The sequence below is a fragment of the Mizuhopecten yessoensis genome, unplaced genomic scaffold (assembly GCF_002113885.1).
Source record: "Mizuhopecten yessoensis strain PY_sf001 unplaced genomic scaffold, ASM211388v2 scaffold10847, whole genome shotgun sequence".
Lineage (NCBI taxonomy): Eukaryota > Metazoa > Mollusca > Bivalvia > Pectinida > Pectinidae > Mizuhopecten > Mizuhopecten yessoensis.
Genome location: NW_018408751.1, coordinates 180,765 through 196,660, shown reverse-complemented (window position 1 = coordinate 196,660; position 15,896 = coordinate 180,765). Strand labels below are relative to the sequence as shown.

General features: G+C 36.7%; 2 protein-coding genes across 2 annotated transcripts; both read left to right on the top strand.

The window, feature by feature from the left end:
* Nucleotides 1-3,693: 3,693 nt before the first annotated feature.
* On the top strand, nt 3,694-5,266 carry LOC110462977 (growth hormone secretagogue receptor type 1-like). Its single transcript, XM_021517272.1, has one exon. It carries the CDS (start codon nt 4,061-4,063, stop codon nt 5,252-5,254), a length of 1,194 nt encoding a protein of 397 aa, XP_021372947.1. The 5' UTR covers nt 3,694-4,060; the 3' UTR covers nt 5,255-5,266.
* Nucleotides 5,267-8,988: 3,722 nt separating this feature from the next.
* Nucleotides 8,989-12,155, top strand: LOC110462972. The gene is made up of 5 exons (XM_021517263.1): nt 8,989-9,142; nt 9,319-9,415; nt 9,765-9,900; nt 10,409-10,701; nt 11,342-12,155. Exons 1-4 carry the CDS (start codon nt 9,060-9,062, stop codon nt 10,699-10,701), a joined length of 609 nt encoding a protein of 202 aa, XP_021372938.1. The 5' UTR covers nt 8,989-9,059; the 3' UTR covers nt 11,342-12,155.
* Nucleotides 12,156-15,896: the final 3,741 nt, after the last annotated feature.

Below are 15,896 nucleotides of genomic sequence, written 5' to 3'. Positions count from 1 at the left end.
GTTTCGGTTAGTGATAGCGTAGTGTAGGAATATCTTTCGTATTCATAACAACGATGATGTTTTACACGTGAGGGCAGGATATCAATTTGTTCATATCAGGAACTGATTTGGTCATGGGGTCTTTCTACGTGGATGTCTTATACGATGTCATTGAGTAAATATCAAGTGTGTTACACAATGAGGCTGTGCTTTATTCCGATAATCATTTTCTGATTGAAAGGAGTAAAAGGATTAAAGGACCTGGTCAGTTAGGGGTAGCTTGGAGACAAAACGTAAGTATAACTGGTATGGTAGTCATACATATTGGTGGTAAGTGAAGGTATTCATCGTGATCATTGCTTGTTAAGTGATTGCAAATTGATGTAGTTAAGTGTTTATCAAATACGCTCCGAGTATTAGTAAGAGTTAATGTTTCGCCAGATAGCGAAAATATATCTTTTGCGAATTTAAAAGAATCGCGCGGTTTCTTTGGGGCAATTTTAAGCTGTAAGTGTGTCACTTTCGCGAATACAAAGCAATGAGATAATCCGCTAGAAGAACAACCGTGAATGGTCTTTGATGTCCATAAGCACATGTTACTATTTCAGCATTATGTTGTTGATTTTAGGCTTGACAATGATACTTACTGTATTTCTTTTTTTAAATTATCAACAAATATTCGTGACACATATGAAACAAATAGCCTTAAATTACTTTCTTAACTTGCGGCTTAAGATAGATGATACTATAGTGCTTTCTTCAGACAAACAACGATCGTTTGTACGGGTAATGTATAACTCTTAAAACCTTAAGTAATTCAATGACTACTTCATGATATGGTGATTAACAACGAATTTCTCCTTTCTCTGTATAGTGCTATTATTTAAAACATACCGTATAGCAGAATAGTTCTGCGGGGATGATATTTTCGCAATTTTGCGGATCAATAACGTGATTGCAGAAATATGATAAGCAGAATTTTATAACAAGCGTAAAATAATCTGCGATAATAAACATATATACATAAAGAGTAATGATGTTTGAAGATATCGCACATCTAAAAGTTATGTTTTTCTAACTTGTGGTCTAAAATCGAGAAAATTTAAGCCCGCATAAAAAACCCAGTATACAGTTATTGAAATACATTTTTAATCATATCATAAGACCATATATAAACATCATCTTACTACCAAAAAGCACTATAACAGTGATACAGGAAACGTGTACACTTTATATGAGGAACATCTACTTTCACATGGGGTAATTTTTGTCTTTTGCGCTGCTGTTGCCGCTATGGTCAGTTTGCCTCCAGTTTACGGTTTCCATGACATGTAATGTACAATGTTCTTCATTATATAATAAGTATCAATTAGATAGCCAGGCCGCTGTGCCAAACACTTGATAAGGGTCCCCGTACCACTGCTAAAATCTGTAAATAGGTTTTGTGAACTGTTTATTTCGCCTTGATAATGGATTTAATAAATCAATTCTGAAAAGAAAACAATCACTTGCGGGACATTTATGAGAAAAAATCAAGATGAAATAACAAACAACATATATTCATTACCAGTTTTGTAAGTTTGTCGCTCTAACGAATGAGCTACCTGGTCAATGAAAGTGTCCTGGCCAAACTGTGTTACATTTATATCAGAACGGTAGTTAAGCGGGGGTTACTGTAAGTAGGTAATACCACAATGCAGGTGGACAGGGGTCCTTAATTCTTTGAATTTCCACGCAGGCGGCCGGGGTTCGATCCTCGAAGTCGTCGTACGCATTGATATTCAGAGTCAGTGTTTTTCTCCTGCCCACACAACTCCAACAACCCAGGCGGAGTATAAATTGGTCTGGGGGGATGTTGCGGTATCTGTGCTGTAGCATTAAAGTGAGTTGGCTCTATAAATGATGCCGTTGGAAGCACGGTCCCACTACGTACAGAACACATTACATCTCCAGCACACACGCATGCATACACACATAGGGAGATACTAGCCAGGTGGCATAGGACTAATAGTTAGTGCCTGATAAGGCAGCTCCTGCGAATTCCTCAAAAATTGTATTGATTAATGTAAATGCTAATTGTATTAATTGTATATCTGTGTACTGTAAAGCGCTTTAGAGTGGCTTGTGTCAGTTTGATAGGGCGCTATATCAAATGATGTATATTATTAATTGCTTCTTGATTTCAAAACTTTCCATTAAGGATCAACGTACATTTCATGTTGTGTATCATTCTTGAACTGCATTGGCAGATACATTCAACCAGACATATGGTAGGGAGTGTTCTCCCTAGAGACATTTAAGTATTCGTTTACCGATATACCTTGACAACCGATAACAATTATTCGATATCACTTCAGTATTCAGACACATTTATGCCCACATTACGATGCATGTTGAATTACAGTTCCGGTAAATGAACGAACGCCAATGTTGATGAATTATCATCGTTGTTGTTATTGTTGATTTTAAACAGAAAATGTCCTTCATTGAACATGACTAACCAGTACCAATTTTAAGGATGGTTACCACGTAATTATTGCTTTACTAAAAAAAAACTAAATTAAAGCAAAATTGTTTAGACATGAATATCCATCATCAACTTTCCGTAATTAGTGTGGTCTATGAATGTACTTACTAAATTTTTAAAAAGTTGCTTTCTTAATTACCTTGTATAATCCAGTCAGTATTTTATTACACACTTGTGGACTATTACTCTCCGAGGTTAGCCGTGGACATTGCTGATGAAATATGAGTCCTCGAAGTTTGCCGTGACCTAATAGCTGTTAACATAGTTACATGTCGCACTCAATCTAGCTTTTAATGGTACATGACCATTAGCCGAAACATAAATAAGGGTATATTCCTTGAGCATAAAGGAACTTCGGAATACAATCATATAGTTCTATATTTAAACCTGTCGTTTGATTTCAGCTCTTTAAACGTAGCACAAAAATGAACTTGTTAAACTAGAAAATCTCCTCAATACGATTAAACATTGGTATTAAGAATCATAAAAATTCTATCGAAAGATGTAGTCGTTAAAATAAAAACGGTGAGTTTGACATTACGCCTAGGGGCCGTATGCATGAAACCGTCCTCATGCTGAAACAGATTTTGTGCTCAAGCCTAATTTCTTGTTCCGGTTATAAATTGACAATAAAATCTTATTTTTATTTAACATGATATGACATTTAAGTGAACAAGAAAGTTGGTTTGAGCGCAGAATCCATGCTTGAGCATGAGAACGGTTTCATGATTACGGGCCTTCCTCTCTGTGAAACACGTTTCTCTTAATATAACTGTACTCACTTAAAAAGGCTAATATTTTCAAGAAATTGGGAATGATGTCGATCATGCATTTAAATTATTCTTGATCATTTATTTAAATACTTATCAGCAAATGATACATATGTTGTGATTTATTCCAAGAATTTAATTGCATGTAAATTATTTGAATCTGGTATGATAATGAAAATATTTTTTTTGCAAAACATTGATTAATTGAAATTATGACATCTTTGAAATTCCAGGGATTTGCTCTTGATATACATTTATTCTTTACACCTTAGAAATATGACATATTTCAAGGGTGTAAGGAAGATATGTTTATCGAAAGCAGGACCCTTGGTTTTCGAAGATGACAGTTTAAATACAAAGGCACTGTATCCTCGTATTGATTCATGTTCGTTTTCTTTTTCAGTGTATGGATAGGAATCGTCGACCAATATCTGCCCATGCACTCTTGAACAGATCGTACAAAAGAATATAATAAAGAATTAATGATTGTATTGAAAGGATTTACTCTACTGGCATAGAGTATTTGTAATGATTCGGCGACAACGAACGGATTCACCAGATGCTTCGAACATGCCTTATATATATATATATATCATCATCATGACGGATTGTAGCAAAATATATGAAGTTTGAGTCCATATGAACAATGCGTTTAAAATTATACATAATGGAAAAGGAGTGTATTTGACTTAATCGGGTAGAAGAAAGTGGTTCCTCAATTTTTTCTCCAGATTTTTAGAAGTTGATACAAAACGTAGAGAAATCAGTCGCGCTATCTAAATAGATGGAAAATCGGAGTAGGACAAACGACTCGGACCTTTTGAGGGGATCTGACACCCAATTGGTTGACCTCCTATACCCTCCTGTGCTCATCATTGTAGGAGTAACATTCAATATTCTCATCATCGTAGTCATGCGCACTAGATACTTCAAGGAACAGTCCACTTCCGTTTTCATGACAATGGGAGCAGCCAACGATACAGTGAGCTTCTTGGTTTCTATGTTAACACATTGGTTGTATGTTTCATTTCCGGGAGTTTACAACAAGGAGAAAGCTGGATGGATTTGTAAATTTCTTGACTTTTATGGTTGGGGAAATTGTGATTTGGGAATTTTGATTACTACGTCAATGACGATTGACCGAGCATTCGCGATCAGTTTTCCTCTGCGCATGGCAAGTGGAAACAACGTTAAACGCGCGAAAATTACCGTTGGTATTATGACATTGATTGTAGTAGCTAAAGAGTTCCATTTTCTTATTGGTTCTGAAATGGTCGATCCGGCCCAAACGGAACGTCTCTGCAATGTGTTTACAACGACCGCTTCTTACAAATACTTCTGGGAAAATGTCTGGCCCTGGTTGCATTTCTCCTTTCTTTTAATTTGTTTTGCCATTATGACAATAAGTAACGGTGTTCTTATATACTTCGTGTGGAAATCATCGAACAATTTGGATACAAGTGATACAAAAATTGTAAACAGGACATCTTGCGGATTCAATGGCGCCCCTGGTGCCTCTACTAGTTCACATCAGAAAGTAGACCAAAAATTGCGAACGATTACTCCGATGCTAATTGGAGAGTCATGCGCATTGCTACTTTTGACATTTCCGTTCACAGTTCAAACGTTCTTTTCAGAGTACCATCCTGCTTTCTATCGTAAAATCGAACCAAAGTTGTTATTTTCTGTGACATTTTACATGTTATATACGAACAAATGTATCACATTTATAATATATCTGATAACTGGGTCAAGATTTCGACAAGCTCTTCAAGAGTGCGCCATTATTTGTTTCAAAGGCAAAGGGGCGATTCGAAGAAAAAGATTTCAAGAACACTTCGTTTATAATGTAAATATTATAAGATCTGTATCGGCAGGAAAAGACGATTCAACTCTTTCGATTAAATCATCAAATCACAGAACACGTGGTGAACATACCATGCGTGACGATAAGTCAATCATAGTAACACATTTTTAAACATTGTATGTTGTAACGATCAGTTTGAATAAACTTTTATAAACAAATATGACTTTTATCAGTTCATTTCATTTACATGTACAATTATGAAGATGAAAAATAGTGTGTTTTTTTTTCTATGAACTACAAATGTGTGGAATAACTTACCGGAAAATGTAACATGTGCTTAAAATTTAAACTGTTTCAAAAATGAACTGGACAAACACTGGGAAAATATTGATTTATTATATAACATCAAAGCTAGTTTATGAACTGTAATGTCGTTTCAATAAAAATATATATATATTATTTATAACAATTATCATGTATTGAGTCTGTTGTATAGGAAATTATCCCTTTGAACGTTTTTCGTATTAGCCTTCCTGCTCAAATAGCTAAAGTCCCGGATGAAGGATGCTACAACTTTCGCTTCAATTGTGAACCGTCGGTACTTTCCGTAAACAAGAAAATGGGCGTTTTCGGCAGGTGCCGACGGTTCCCGATTGCTTTGGCTTTCGTTTCATGAAAACTTTAGTCTGTAGAAGCTTTAATAGTGTTGGCTATATGCAAAACAAATATGCATTCAGTCAACTCTATACATTATATGAGTCAAGTAACGGTTGGGGAATCCAAAACGCGGTGGGAATCCTAAAACGTTTTATCGGGTCTGCCAAAAAAAGGACGGGCAAACGAGTGGACGGAAATTAAGACGCCATATCAGCATGCGTTTTCAATTTTATTTTTTAATTAGTGCTAACCAAAATGAAATTAACCGTCAACAGGGGTACAATTTAAATGTATATGTGTTTACTTTTTAAACACCCCATCCTTACGGGACATTGTGAGGAAATTCACTTAGGTCCCATTTTTATCATGCAGGGGCGTAACAAACGGGTTTTCAATGTGTAAGCCCAACGATGAAATGTGCTGCCGAAGGCAACACACCGAAGCGCGTAGCGCGAGGAGGGGGAGGGTATGGGAGGCAGGCGGGGAGCTGTGCTTTTTTCGATATGCATGCAGAAAGTCGCACCGAAGGTGCGAATGCGAGCGCCGAAGGCGCGAATCCATTCTAGGGGGGTACGGGGGCATGCCCTACCGGCTTTTTTTTTTTAGATCTAGAAGCTCTGTTGTGCCATCTGGTTGATTTTTAGATACATTTTTGAGTGTTTTAATTTATTTTACAGACAACATTTTTTGGTTGATTCATTCACTTTCTTGTTGGAAAGCATCGCAAAAATTCAAATGTATTTCAAATGCGAAAGACAGCTCTCCTTTTTTTCTCTACGCCAAAAATGTGTGGATTGTTGGAATTCCTCGAAAATATCCGTTGCGTCATATCTCTTTCCTGATGAATCTAAATTAACTAGATGTTTAAAATGTCGGAGCCAATATAAACAGATTAATTTCAGATTTATTGTTGTTGTGTCCCCCAAACCCTTTTTATATCATCAACATTTCTCAGAACATAAGATGCCGGTGCTCCTATATCGGTGTTTAGATATATGTATAGATCTACATATATATCCAGGAGCCCTACTGAAGATAGACCCAGGACTACTCTTAAAAACATACTTTATAAGTTCATGACGGGGAAAAATGAATGTATCTAACTACGTGTATCTATGATGTGAAATTCTCAAGAGACCTATATAATGTCACAGATAAGCAAAAGCTAGGGGGTCTTACCCCTTCCTATCGATGTGGGTTGTGGGGGTCTCCCCCAGGAGATTTTTTTGTTTTCTAGAACGCCTGAGACGCGTTCTCCCGTGTTCTGGCGTCAGTTTCAATGGCCATTTTAAAGCAAGAAAATATTATTTTCTCCCATTATTTTACAAATATTTTGCTTTTTAATATTTTGTATGTTATTGTCTTTGTCGCCTTTTTATTATTAAAATGATGTGTAAGCCCGGGCTTTTTTGCTACATAGGTTGTTACGCGCCTGTCATGGTTCCATTTGTTCGGTACGGAAAAATATCGCCGGAGTACTTTTCGTAACCGGCGACCAGGTCAAAGGGGGATAACTGCATATATATTTGTGAAACTCAATGTGCTGCTGTTTTTATTTCAATTTGCGCATGGGCTCGACACACTGCGCAAGCCCTGTGTCGCTTGACGATAATTCAACTCCTAATAGAACAATATTTTAGGAACACGCATATTTGATCCCGGCTACATCGCAGAAGTACATCTACTCTATTTTCGTTTTGTCTTCAAGTTCAGACGGAAGGAACCGTTCTCATACAAAACAAAAAACAAAACAAAAACCGATTACTTATCATCGGCTAAGTCCGCGTATTCAGCATCTAAAATCTGTCGTGTGCTAACTCCGGCCAAAGACCTTTGTAACAAACCCTGTGCTCAACGAACCCTGTGCTCCAGCCAATATGTCTGACAGCGACGTCACGGACGTGTCCCTAGAATATGGAATGACTATGGTTTTGAATCAACGCACATCATGTTTATGGCGGGCCACCGAAGCGTGTCTGCTATTAGATCCTATAACAGGTCCTTTTCAACAGAACAAACTAATCTGTCCTCTACACTAGCGTCCGTTGCAAGTGGCGAAGCAGGTCAAATCGTCCCGGCTCGTCGGCCAGTCCTCTCATCGATAGTAACACATGCCGAATGTTCAACGATGAGCTAGTCCTGTTGACACAGTCGATCGACACAAGAATTCAGACAACAGCATCTAGTAAATCGTCATTTGTGCACTTTCAATTTCTATAACCCATCTTGTTGAAAGTCCAACCGCTTCGTGACCTGATGAGCGTAGCCGCTGCATAACCATTGTTTAGCGGTCAGCTATCTCCGCGAACACGGAATAAATTTTTGACTTTTTGCAACAAACATATTTTACAGAGTCTTTTTCTTTCAAATTAAGATCTGCTGTCAAATTTTAAGATAATCAATGCTTATCAAAAACATTCAGATAATAAAAATTCAATTATCAAAAATATGCAAAGTGGAACTATTTGTTTATTACTCAACTGTGTATTTCGTCACCGTTAACAACGCATCACCTTTCCCGCGAAAAAGCTGTTCAATTAATGTTGTTTTCATGACAGTGTTTTGCTTTTTTACGTGAACAAAAAAGACTATTTTTTCTTAATTTCAAATAATAAAAGTGGACGTAATAGAACGTTAATATAAGGTTTGAAATCCATCTTTTTAACATTTATGAGGATATGCAACACAGTTCCGTTCAAACATATTCCCCAAGAGGCGCTAACACGCATCACGGAATATGTTTGAACCGAACTGTGTTGCATACCTTTATAAATGTTGAAAAGATGCATTTCAAACCTGAAATAAAAGAAATCTCATTTTGTCACTGATTTGGAAAAAAATGAAGGCCGTATACTGTTTCCAAATTTTAATTTGATTTTTTGATCGTTTGACATTACTTAAGTGAGTTACAGGAAAACTGGTTTGATCACATAGTCCATGCTTAAGCATGAGAACGGTTTCGTGAATACGGGCTCAAGTGTCGCTTGTCCTGTGTTCGAATTTTAGTGGAATTCTTAGGTAAACATATCCTGTCGCTATTAGTCCCGCATTCAACTCCTACTTGAAGCACTCACTGTCGCTAGTCCAGGGTTCGATTCATAACAGAAGACATTTTGGTACCATAAACATTGTCACCAACGTGTAACCGCTTGAACGTATAAGTAGAAGACAATAGCATGACGTCATGATCGGTAAAATAGTGATACCATCTTGTGACGTCACATACTTGTTGCTAAGCTGCTTAGCAATCGGCGAAGGCGGAGATGATCAGTCTCTCCCCTGATATTTACTTCTTTTGTTTAATTCTTTGATTACCACAATGAATATCAGGTTATTCTTGATATTTGTGGTAATGCTGTGCGCCATGCACCAAGGGCCTGCTGTATATCGGGACCTTACGTGGTAAGTTAGGACCAGACATGGTAAGATTGGATCTTATATGTTTTTCTTTGACTTGACATTACGCAAAGATCTCGGGGAGCTTAAATGAACGTCAATAACCTTTTCAAGTTTACGATTGTGTTGCCATTGAATATTTAAAAATATTCACTCTTAACCTTTTAATATTTTCTCTCTAGCGTGGAGCCCGAGCCAGGATATGCAAACAAAATGTTTTATTATTTCACCGCAAGTGAAATTGAGAAAGTCTGTCCAACGGTTACCGAGCTGACATGGGTAAGGATTACATATTTTTTAATGTTAAAAACTGTCATGAAAAAGTGAACAGTTTTTATTTTACTAATAGTTAAGTAAGATTATGCTTGTGATGATTTTTAACTAATATTACTTCTCATCAATTAATTGAATACCTGATATGTTTTACACGTGTTCATTTCGATTCGTATGATTTTCTTGTGTGTAGTTCGCATTCGTATTAGTAGCCACCAGCTATGCTTTTTTGTTAGCGTCCAGTTGTGACAAAACGGCTTTCTTCTCCGTTGTCCGTATCCTGCGGGTCTTGGACATTGAATGTTTGTATTATACTACTATGACCTAAAAATAATTATGACTTGGTTTATTTTAGCGAATTGGAAATGAGGTATTCTTTAATCTGCTGTGTGTGCTTCTTACCCTGCTGTTGGGCTATGCGCCGTCGGTCGGAAAAATCGTCAAAGAGAAATGGTCAGCCGCCGTGTCAATGCTCCAAGAATGGAGAGCTCGTAAGTAACCAGCGAAGATTAGAATATTAAATAAAGCAGCAGTCTAATGAACGTATCAGTTTACTCACTTTCAGTTCTTGTGCACTGTTTACCTTGTAATTAAGAAATTTTCGAAAATAAATTAACGTTCCTTTTTATGAACCTAGTGTTGTTAAAACTACCTTAACGCGCCATCTTGTGGATGATGCACGTTTGCTAGCTTGGAAACCATTTCAGAATCTTGCATATCTGTGTGCTATGTTTTGATTGATATTAAAGTGAATTGTAATCTTGACAGACTTTCATCTCAGGCAAGCTCTTTGGTCATGTTTAAAGAACGGGAACCACTTTCTATAAGTCTTGTAATTTGTCAGAGTTGTGTGTCAGGAACCAGTCAGATAGTTAACCGTTATTCCCGGGTTCCGTTCTGATAAAATATCAAGACGTACAGAAAGTAATGTTTTGTGTGTTGAAAACTTAAACCTTGGATTTCGGAAATTTGACCTAACAGAAATATTTGTTTGTACAGGTCCTTCCCTCTGCCGTCACTGCGGTACTGCCCCGTGTCAGGTTAAAAGGAGATCATTGCGGAAGCCCTCAGGTACTCGTAAGAAAGACAAGGCGAACTTCGCAAAAAGGTCAAACGTCATGATGTTGTTTTACTATGGACTAGAGTTGTCCGTGGTACTGACCAAGGAGCTGCCATGGAATGACCTGTACTTGGAGAGGAAGCTCGTCCAGCATTTTGAGGAGGAGCCTATGGTGTTGTTCCCAGTGTGCATCCAGCGTCATATCAACTACTGGTACCCTGTCCCTCGCTAGGTATGTACTCTGTTCCTCAACTAGTAATGTGTCCCTCATTTGATTGGTGTTATCTCCCTTTCTATGTCCCTTTCTAAATTGGTACTATATCCCTCCTTATGTACCATGTCCCTTGATAGGTTGGTACTAGGTCCATGCTAAGTATCCTGTCCCTCGCTAGGAACACTGTCACTCACTATGTACTATGTCCCTTGCTAAATAGATACTATATCCCTCTGTAGGTACCATATTCCTCGCTACGTTGGTACTATATCCGTCTCTAGATACCATGTCTCTCGCTACGTTGGTACTATATCCCTCTGTAGGTACTATGTCCCTTACTGGATTGGTACTATATCCCTCTGTAGGTACTATGTCCCTCACTGGATTGGTACTAGATCCCTCTCTAGATACCATGTCCCTCCCTAGGTTGGTGATATATTCCTCTCTAGGTACCATGTCCTCGCTAGGTAGGTTCCTCCGGAAAAATAAAAATAAAATGGGATAGATTGTTATGATTTTGAATAATCAGTTTCATACATATATTTTCAATTAATTTTCCTTATTGCCGAAAATACAATGCATGACAACATATTCTGCAGTGGAGAACGGACAGATTGTGCATAACGTGAACATGATGTTATTTATCTATTTCATGCAGATTCGTTGCGCCGTTCAAAGAGAAGAATGTGAATTGCAGTCGGTGACGGAATAGAAGTTTGAGATTGGCGTCCGAGACTCGATTTTATTTGGGGGGGAGGGTCACGATCCGATCCGAATGGAATGGTGTATGGCCAATATTAATGTTTTACCTTATATTTGTTATATTGAATTGTAACTCTATGGATCTTGACCACTGGTGGTTTCGTGAAGAACTCAATCGATATCTGATGAATTGGCCATTTATAACTTAGCTAGTATTGTCCAGCAGTGGTCCAACTGATAAATTTCGATGGTGTTTGTTTGATTGGTTAGTTGCTAACATGCTTCTATTGGCCATTAGGTAATTTGAGTAGTTGTGGAGTTAGAAAGTTGACCAAATAGCATTGGTCAGTTCGAAGTCGGTTCGCTTTATGTAGATGTTCTCGGTATTTAATACTTTAGCAAGTTAGAACGATGTCGATCTTAACTGTTAATAAGTGTTTTGAGAAAAATTGTCAAATACTCAACGAATACATTGTAGGTCAGCTCAAACCACCATTGGTTCCACGCTGATTGCGCCTATCATTTCGAAAGGTTCTAATTCTGTCATATCTTGAAAGCTATCGGTCCTTTGTACATTTATGCTATGCTTAGTAATTTGGCATATCAAACTTGATTGATTCTGCAATGACCGCTAATGGCACGGTCAGGTGGTGTTGTCGTGGTCAGTTATTCACTAAGTCAAATCGACCTACAGGTTCTGTAAAATTACCAACATGCATAATTCTGTCCATTTTGTGCCGGTCAGTTTTGCTTTTGCGAATTTGTGTAGTAACAATCATGACTTTGTGATTAATAAAATTCTTCAAATTGATTTTCGTGTTCATATTATATTTTTGTGACCATCGTTTTAAACATGTCAAAGCTTCGTAAAAACGTATGAAATGTCATACATTGAAATGAGACTTTGCTTATATTACCGATACCTCGGCCCGTATTCACGAAACCGTTCTCATGCTCAATCATGGATTCTGTGCTCAAACCAACTCTGTTACTCACTTAAATAATGTGACACGCTCAAAAAGTCAAATGTTAACATTGGAAATATACTTCGGCTTTAAAACTCCATATATTCCAAATCTGGCACTGGAACAAGATATTTGGCTTGAGCACAAAATCTGGGTTTGAGCATGAGAACGTTTTACGTGAATACGGCCCCTTGATTTACGGACGTCCTCTAATTTTTGTATGTATCATGGTATATTTTTGAAGAAGCTGATTTATCACTCCGTATTCTACGGATACACTGTCATATCTGACTATATCATGAAGTCCTCATTAAGGTTCGGTATGTGTATATATATATGCATACATGTACAATGTATATTATATAAAAAGTATAGATATTCAACAACACCGTCACGTCCTTAGCACTTTCATCTCATCAAAGAGATTCTTCATATTTATCCTATCAAATATTCCAAGATTAAAAAGAAATACGAAAATCGTAGAGAATAGAGACGAAAGGATATAAATGAAATGAAATTCTCATTACGCAGATTTAATTTCGTTAAGCATTGAATAGTTTATTACAAAATGTAAAAAATATGAAATATCTACATATAATAAAAAAAATGTTTTGGTAAAGAGAGAGAGAGAGAGAGAGAGAGAGAGAGAGAGAGAGAGAGATTTTAGTCTTACTTGTTTCATAATCAAAACTAATTTAAGTTATAACAGACTTACAACAATGTTATATAACAGACTTACAACAATGTTATATAACAATCTTATAACAATGTTATATAACAAACTTATAACAATGTTATATAACAAACTTATAACAATGTTTCCTCAGCTGTATACAATCATATACCTGTACGTAAGAACGAACTTAATTGTTCGACGAGTCATACCTGTTATTTTCAATTTTACTTTAGAGGAGTATCATCCGTGGATATTTATCATACTAATGTTGTATCTTTTTCATTATTTCGAATATTTGCGTAGGACTCATTGGAAACATCAGTTCAATGTAGTCGCAAAATTCAGTAGTTATAGGTACAATTAAGATACACATTCGATACTGGCAGTTCATTCAGTAAAACTGGCGATAAATATTATTCATACATACTTGTTTCATGACTTTGATTCAGGGAGACATTACTATTTGTTTCCGCGAGTCGTATCATATGTTACGAAGTGTGAATTCACATAGAGCTAGAGGAACATGACACGGCGATATGAAAAACAAATAATGTCTTCTCCAAACAAGGGCCATGACAAGATGTTTTAAACCAAAATAGTGAAAAACAAAACAGGAAAAATGAAGAAATATAAAGCAGAGTAACTCAAGCACGAGAGGGAAAAAGATGCATTATTTCAAAGTCATGTGAACATCCCGTTCCGTTCCATTATGCTGTAACAGGGTCGAAGTTTGATATTTTATATGTATCTGTTTATTATTATTTGTGTATTGGTCAAAGTACCGTGCTGATTTTATTATGACGGTGATAAATTTAAGAAGATAGATTACGATCAAATATAAAGTGTCTCGAAAGCCTTTTAAAGCTGAACATTTAAGATATCTGATGTATTTATTTAAATGTGTACTAAAAAGTATTTTACGCATTTAATCGTACGCCAACAAAGAAAAGCAATAGTTGTACAAACAGTCCCATATTAAACGTTTCTTATAATCATACAGTGGTATACAGCGGGCCAATTGTTTAAAACGCCCTAGCAACCTGCAGACGACAACGAGTTCTATTAGATCACTGACGAAGCTCACTAATGTCCCATATTCGACCAGATATATCACACAGTGGGTGAGACAAATTGACATTTAATTCTCACGGTAAATCGTTCTCAAAGTTGACCGAGAACATCGTGTCTTCCGGTCCAGTTGCACGAAGTTAACTAAACATCAAGTATCCAGGCAGCGACATGCCTCCATGAGATTTTTTCCCCAAATAGTTATTGACATATCACATAACAAAAATGAAATCGATCAATTTATTATTTTATGGATCCTTCCATAACTTTATTCCCTTTATATAAGAACCGGAAGATTGATGTCCTGTTTCGTGTGAACTCAACGCCATTTATATTAAATAGACTTGAATATACTAAATGCAAATTTAACTAAACGATTTCCAATATTGAAATGTCATGTATTATTTGAGTACTATAAAGAGTTTAAACTCCAGACAAGCCATAATGATGATTTATTTTCATTTGTACATGTCGTATTCAACAAAGTATATGTCACGTCGTTGCCTCGATTCATAATAATATTTTCGTGGCGATATCTGAAAACATATTTTCATAAGAAAATTATGTTCGATATATTCATCTATTTGGTGATCGGGTGGCGCAGTGGATAGCACATTCGCATTGAACACCAAATGCAAGACGGTCGAGGGTTCGATCCCCAATCGCACACCATAAAAAAGCATGGCTAATAGGCCTTTTCTTTGGGAAATGTTAGGGAAAAACCCGTACAATAGATTAAAAGTTGTAATGGGAAACAACATTACAATCGAGGCTGTATCTTCAAAAGTAACGTGGGTTTCACGCATTGTTCTGAAACTCTGGATTTACACAAGGATCAATTTTAAGACCATTTCTATTGCTTATTTACGTAAATGATATTGTAAACGATGTTAAATCAAAATATAAAATTATGTACAATTGTACTGACGATGTACTGCCGTTTATAAAATTGTTGAAAAGCTTCTTACTTCTTCAATAATCTTAAACAACAAACAACGAGCTTGCAAAAAATGATTTTTAGTCCAAAAAGTGGTTTGCTATTCAATCCTAAGAAATCGTCGGACTGTATATGCAGGAAACGCAATGCGCCTGACCAATCCATCCTTCATAGTAATGTTAAAAAAAGAAATCGCTACCTTATACAAAATTCAAGATGTTCCTTAAGCTTTCGCATCAGACAGAAGGTGGACGGAACAGATTATCTATGGTATAAAGAAAGCTTGCACTAAACTAAACATGTTGCGGAAATCAAAATGTATTGTAGAGCAATCGACTTTCGCTACAAACCATATGTATTCGTCCACAAGAGAATTACTCATTATATATATTAATTATTTCTTTATGCGTACCGTTTCTCCTAAAGTTAGAAGACAGGGGAAATGATGTTCATTTAAAATAAACTAATTGAGATTTTCTTCATTCTCTTGGATTGGAAAGAGCCTGTTGAGCTATTTTTTAAACTGCCAGACCAGGTATACGTACATGCGTTGGCTTATAAGTTGTATGATACCCGCCGACGATTTTTTTTGACAACACAGGAACTTACATACGTCTGCATAAAAAAAGGCTAAAGATATCATAGCTTATAATGTGACTTTCAAAATTGCATGCTCTTAAATATAATATCACCGGTCGTGAAGCGAGACAAACAGTGTCCATTCGGCTAACCTCTGCCGAAACCCTTCATCATTTGATGTAGGTACAGCGGAATCTGCCGAGATGTGACGAGTGAAACAGTGTCGTAGGACAATCATGTTGTGCATCCATGCTCTATGGTTCACATTGAGTTATCCCCCTTACAG

Excerpts from the sequence above, each read along its gene's own strand:
- LOC110462977 (XM_021517272.1), top strand. The coding sequence starts at position 4,061 with ATGGAAAATCGGAGTAGGACAAACGACTCGGACCTTTTGAGGGGATCT.
- LOC110462972 (XM_021517263.1), top strand. The coding sequence starts at position 9,060 with ATGAATATCAGGTTATTCTTGATATTTGTGGTAATGCTGTGCGCCATG. Across the intron at positions 9,416-9,764 it reads CGGTTACCGAGCTGACATGG|CGAATTGGAAATGAGGTATT; the intron begins GTAAGGATTACA and ends GGTTTATTTTAG. Across the intron at positions 9,901-10,408 it reads GCTCCAAGAATGGAGAGCTC|GTCCTTCCCTCTGCCGTCAC; the intron begins GTAAGTAACCAG and ends TTGTTTGTACAG.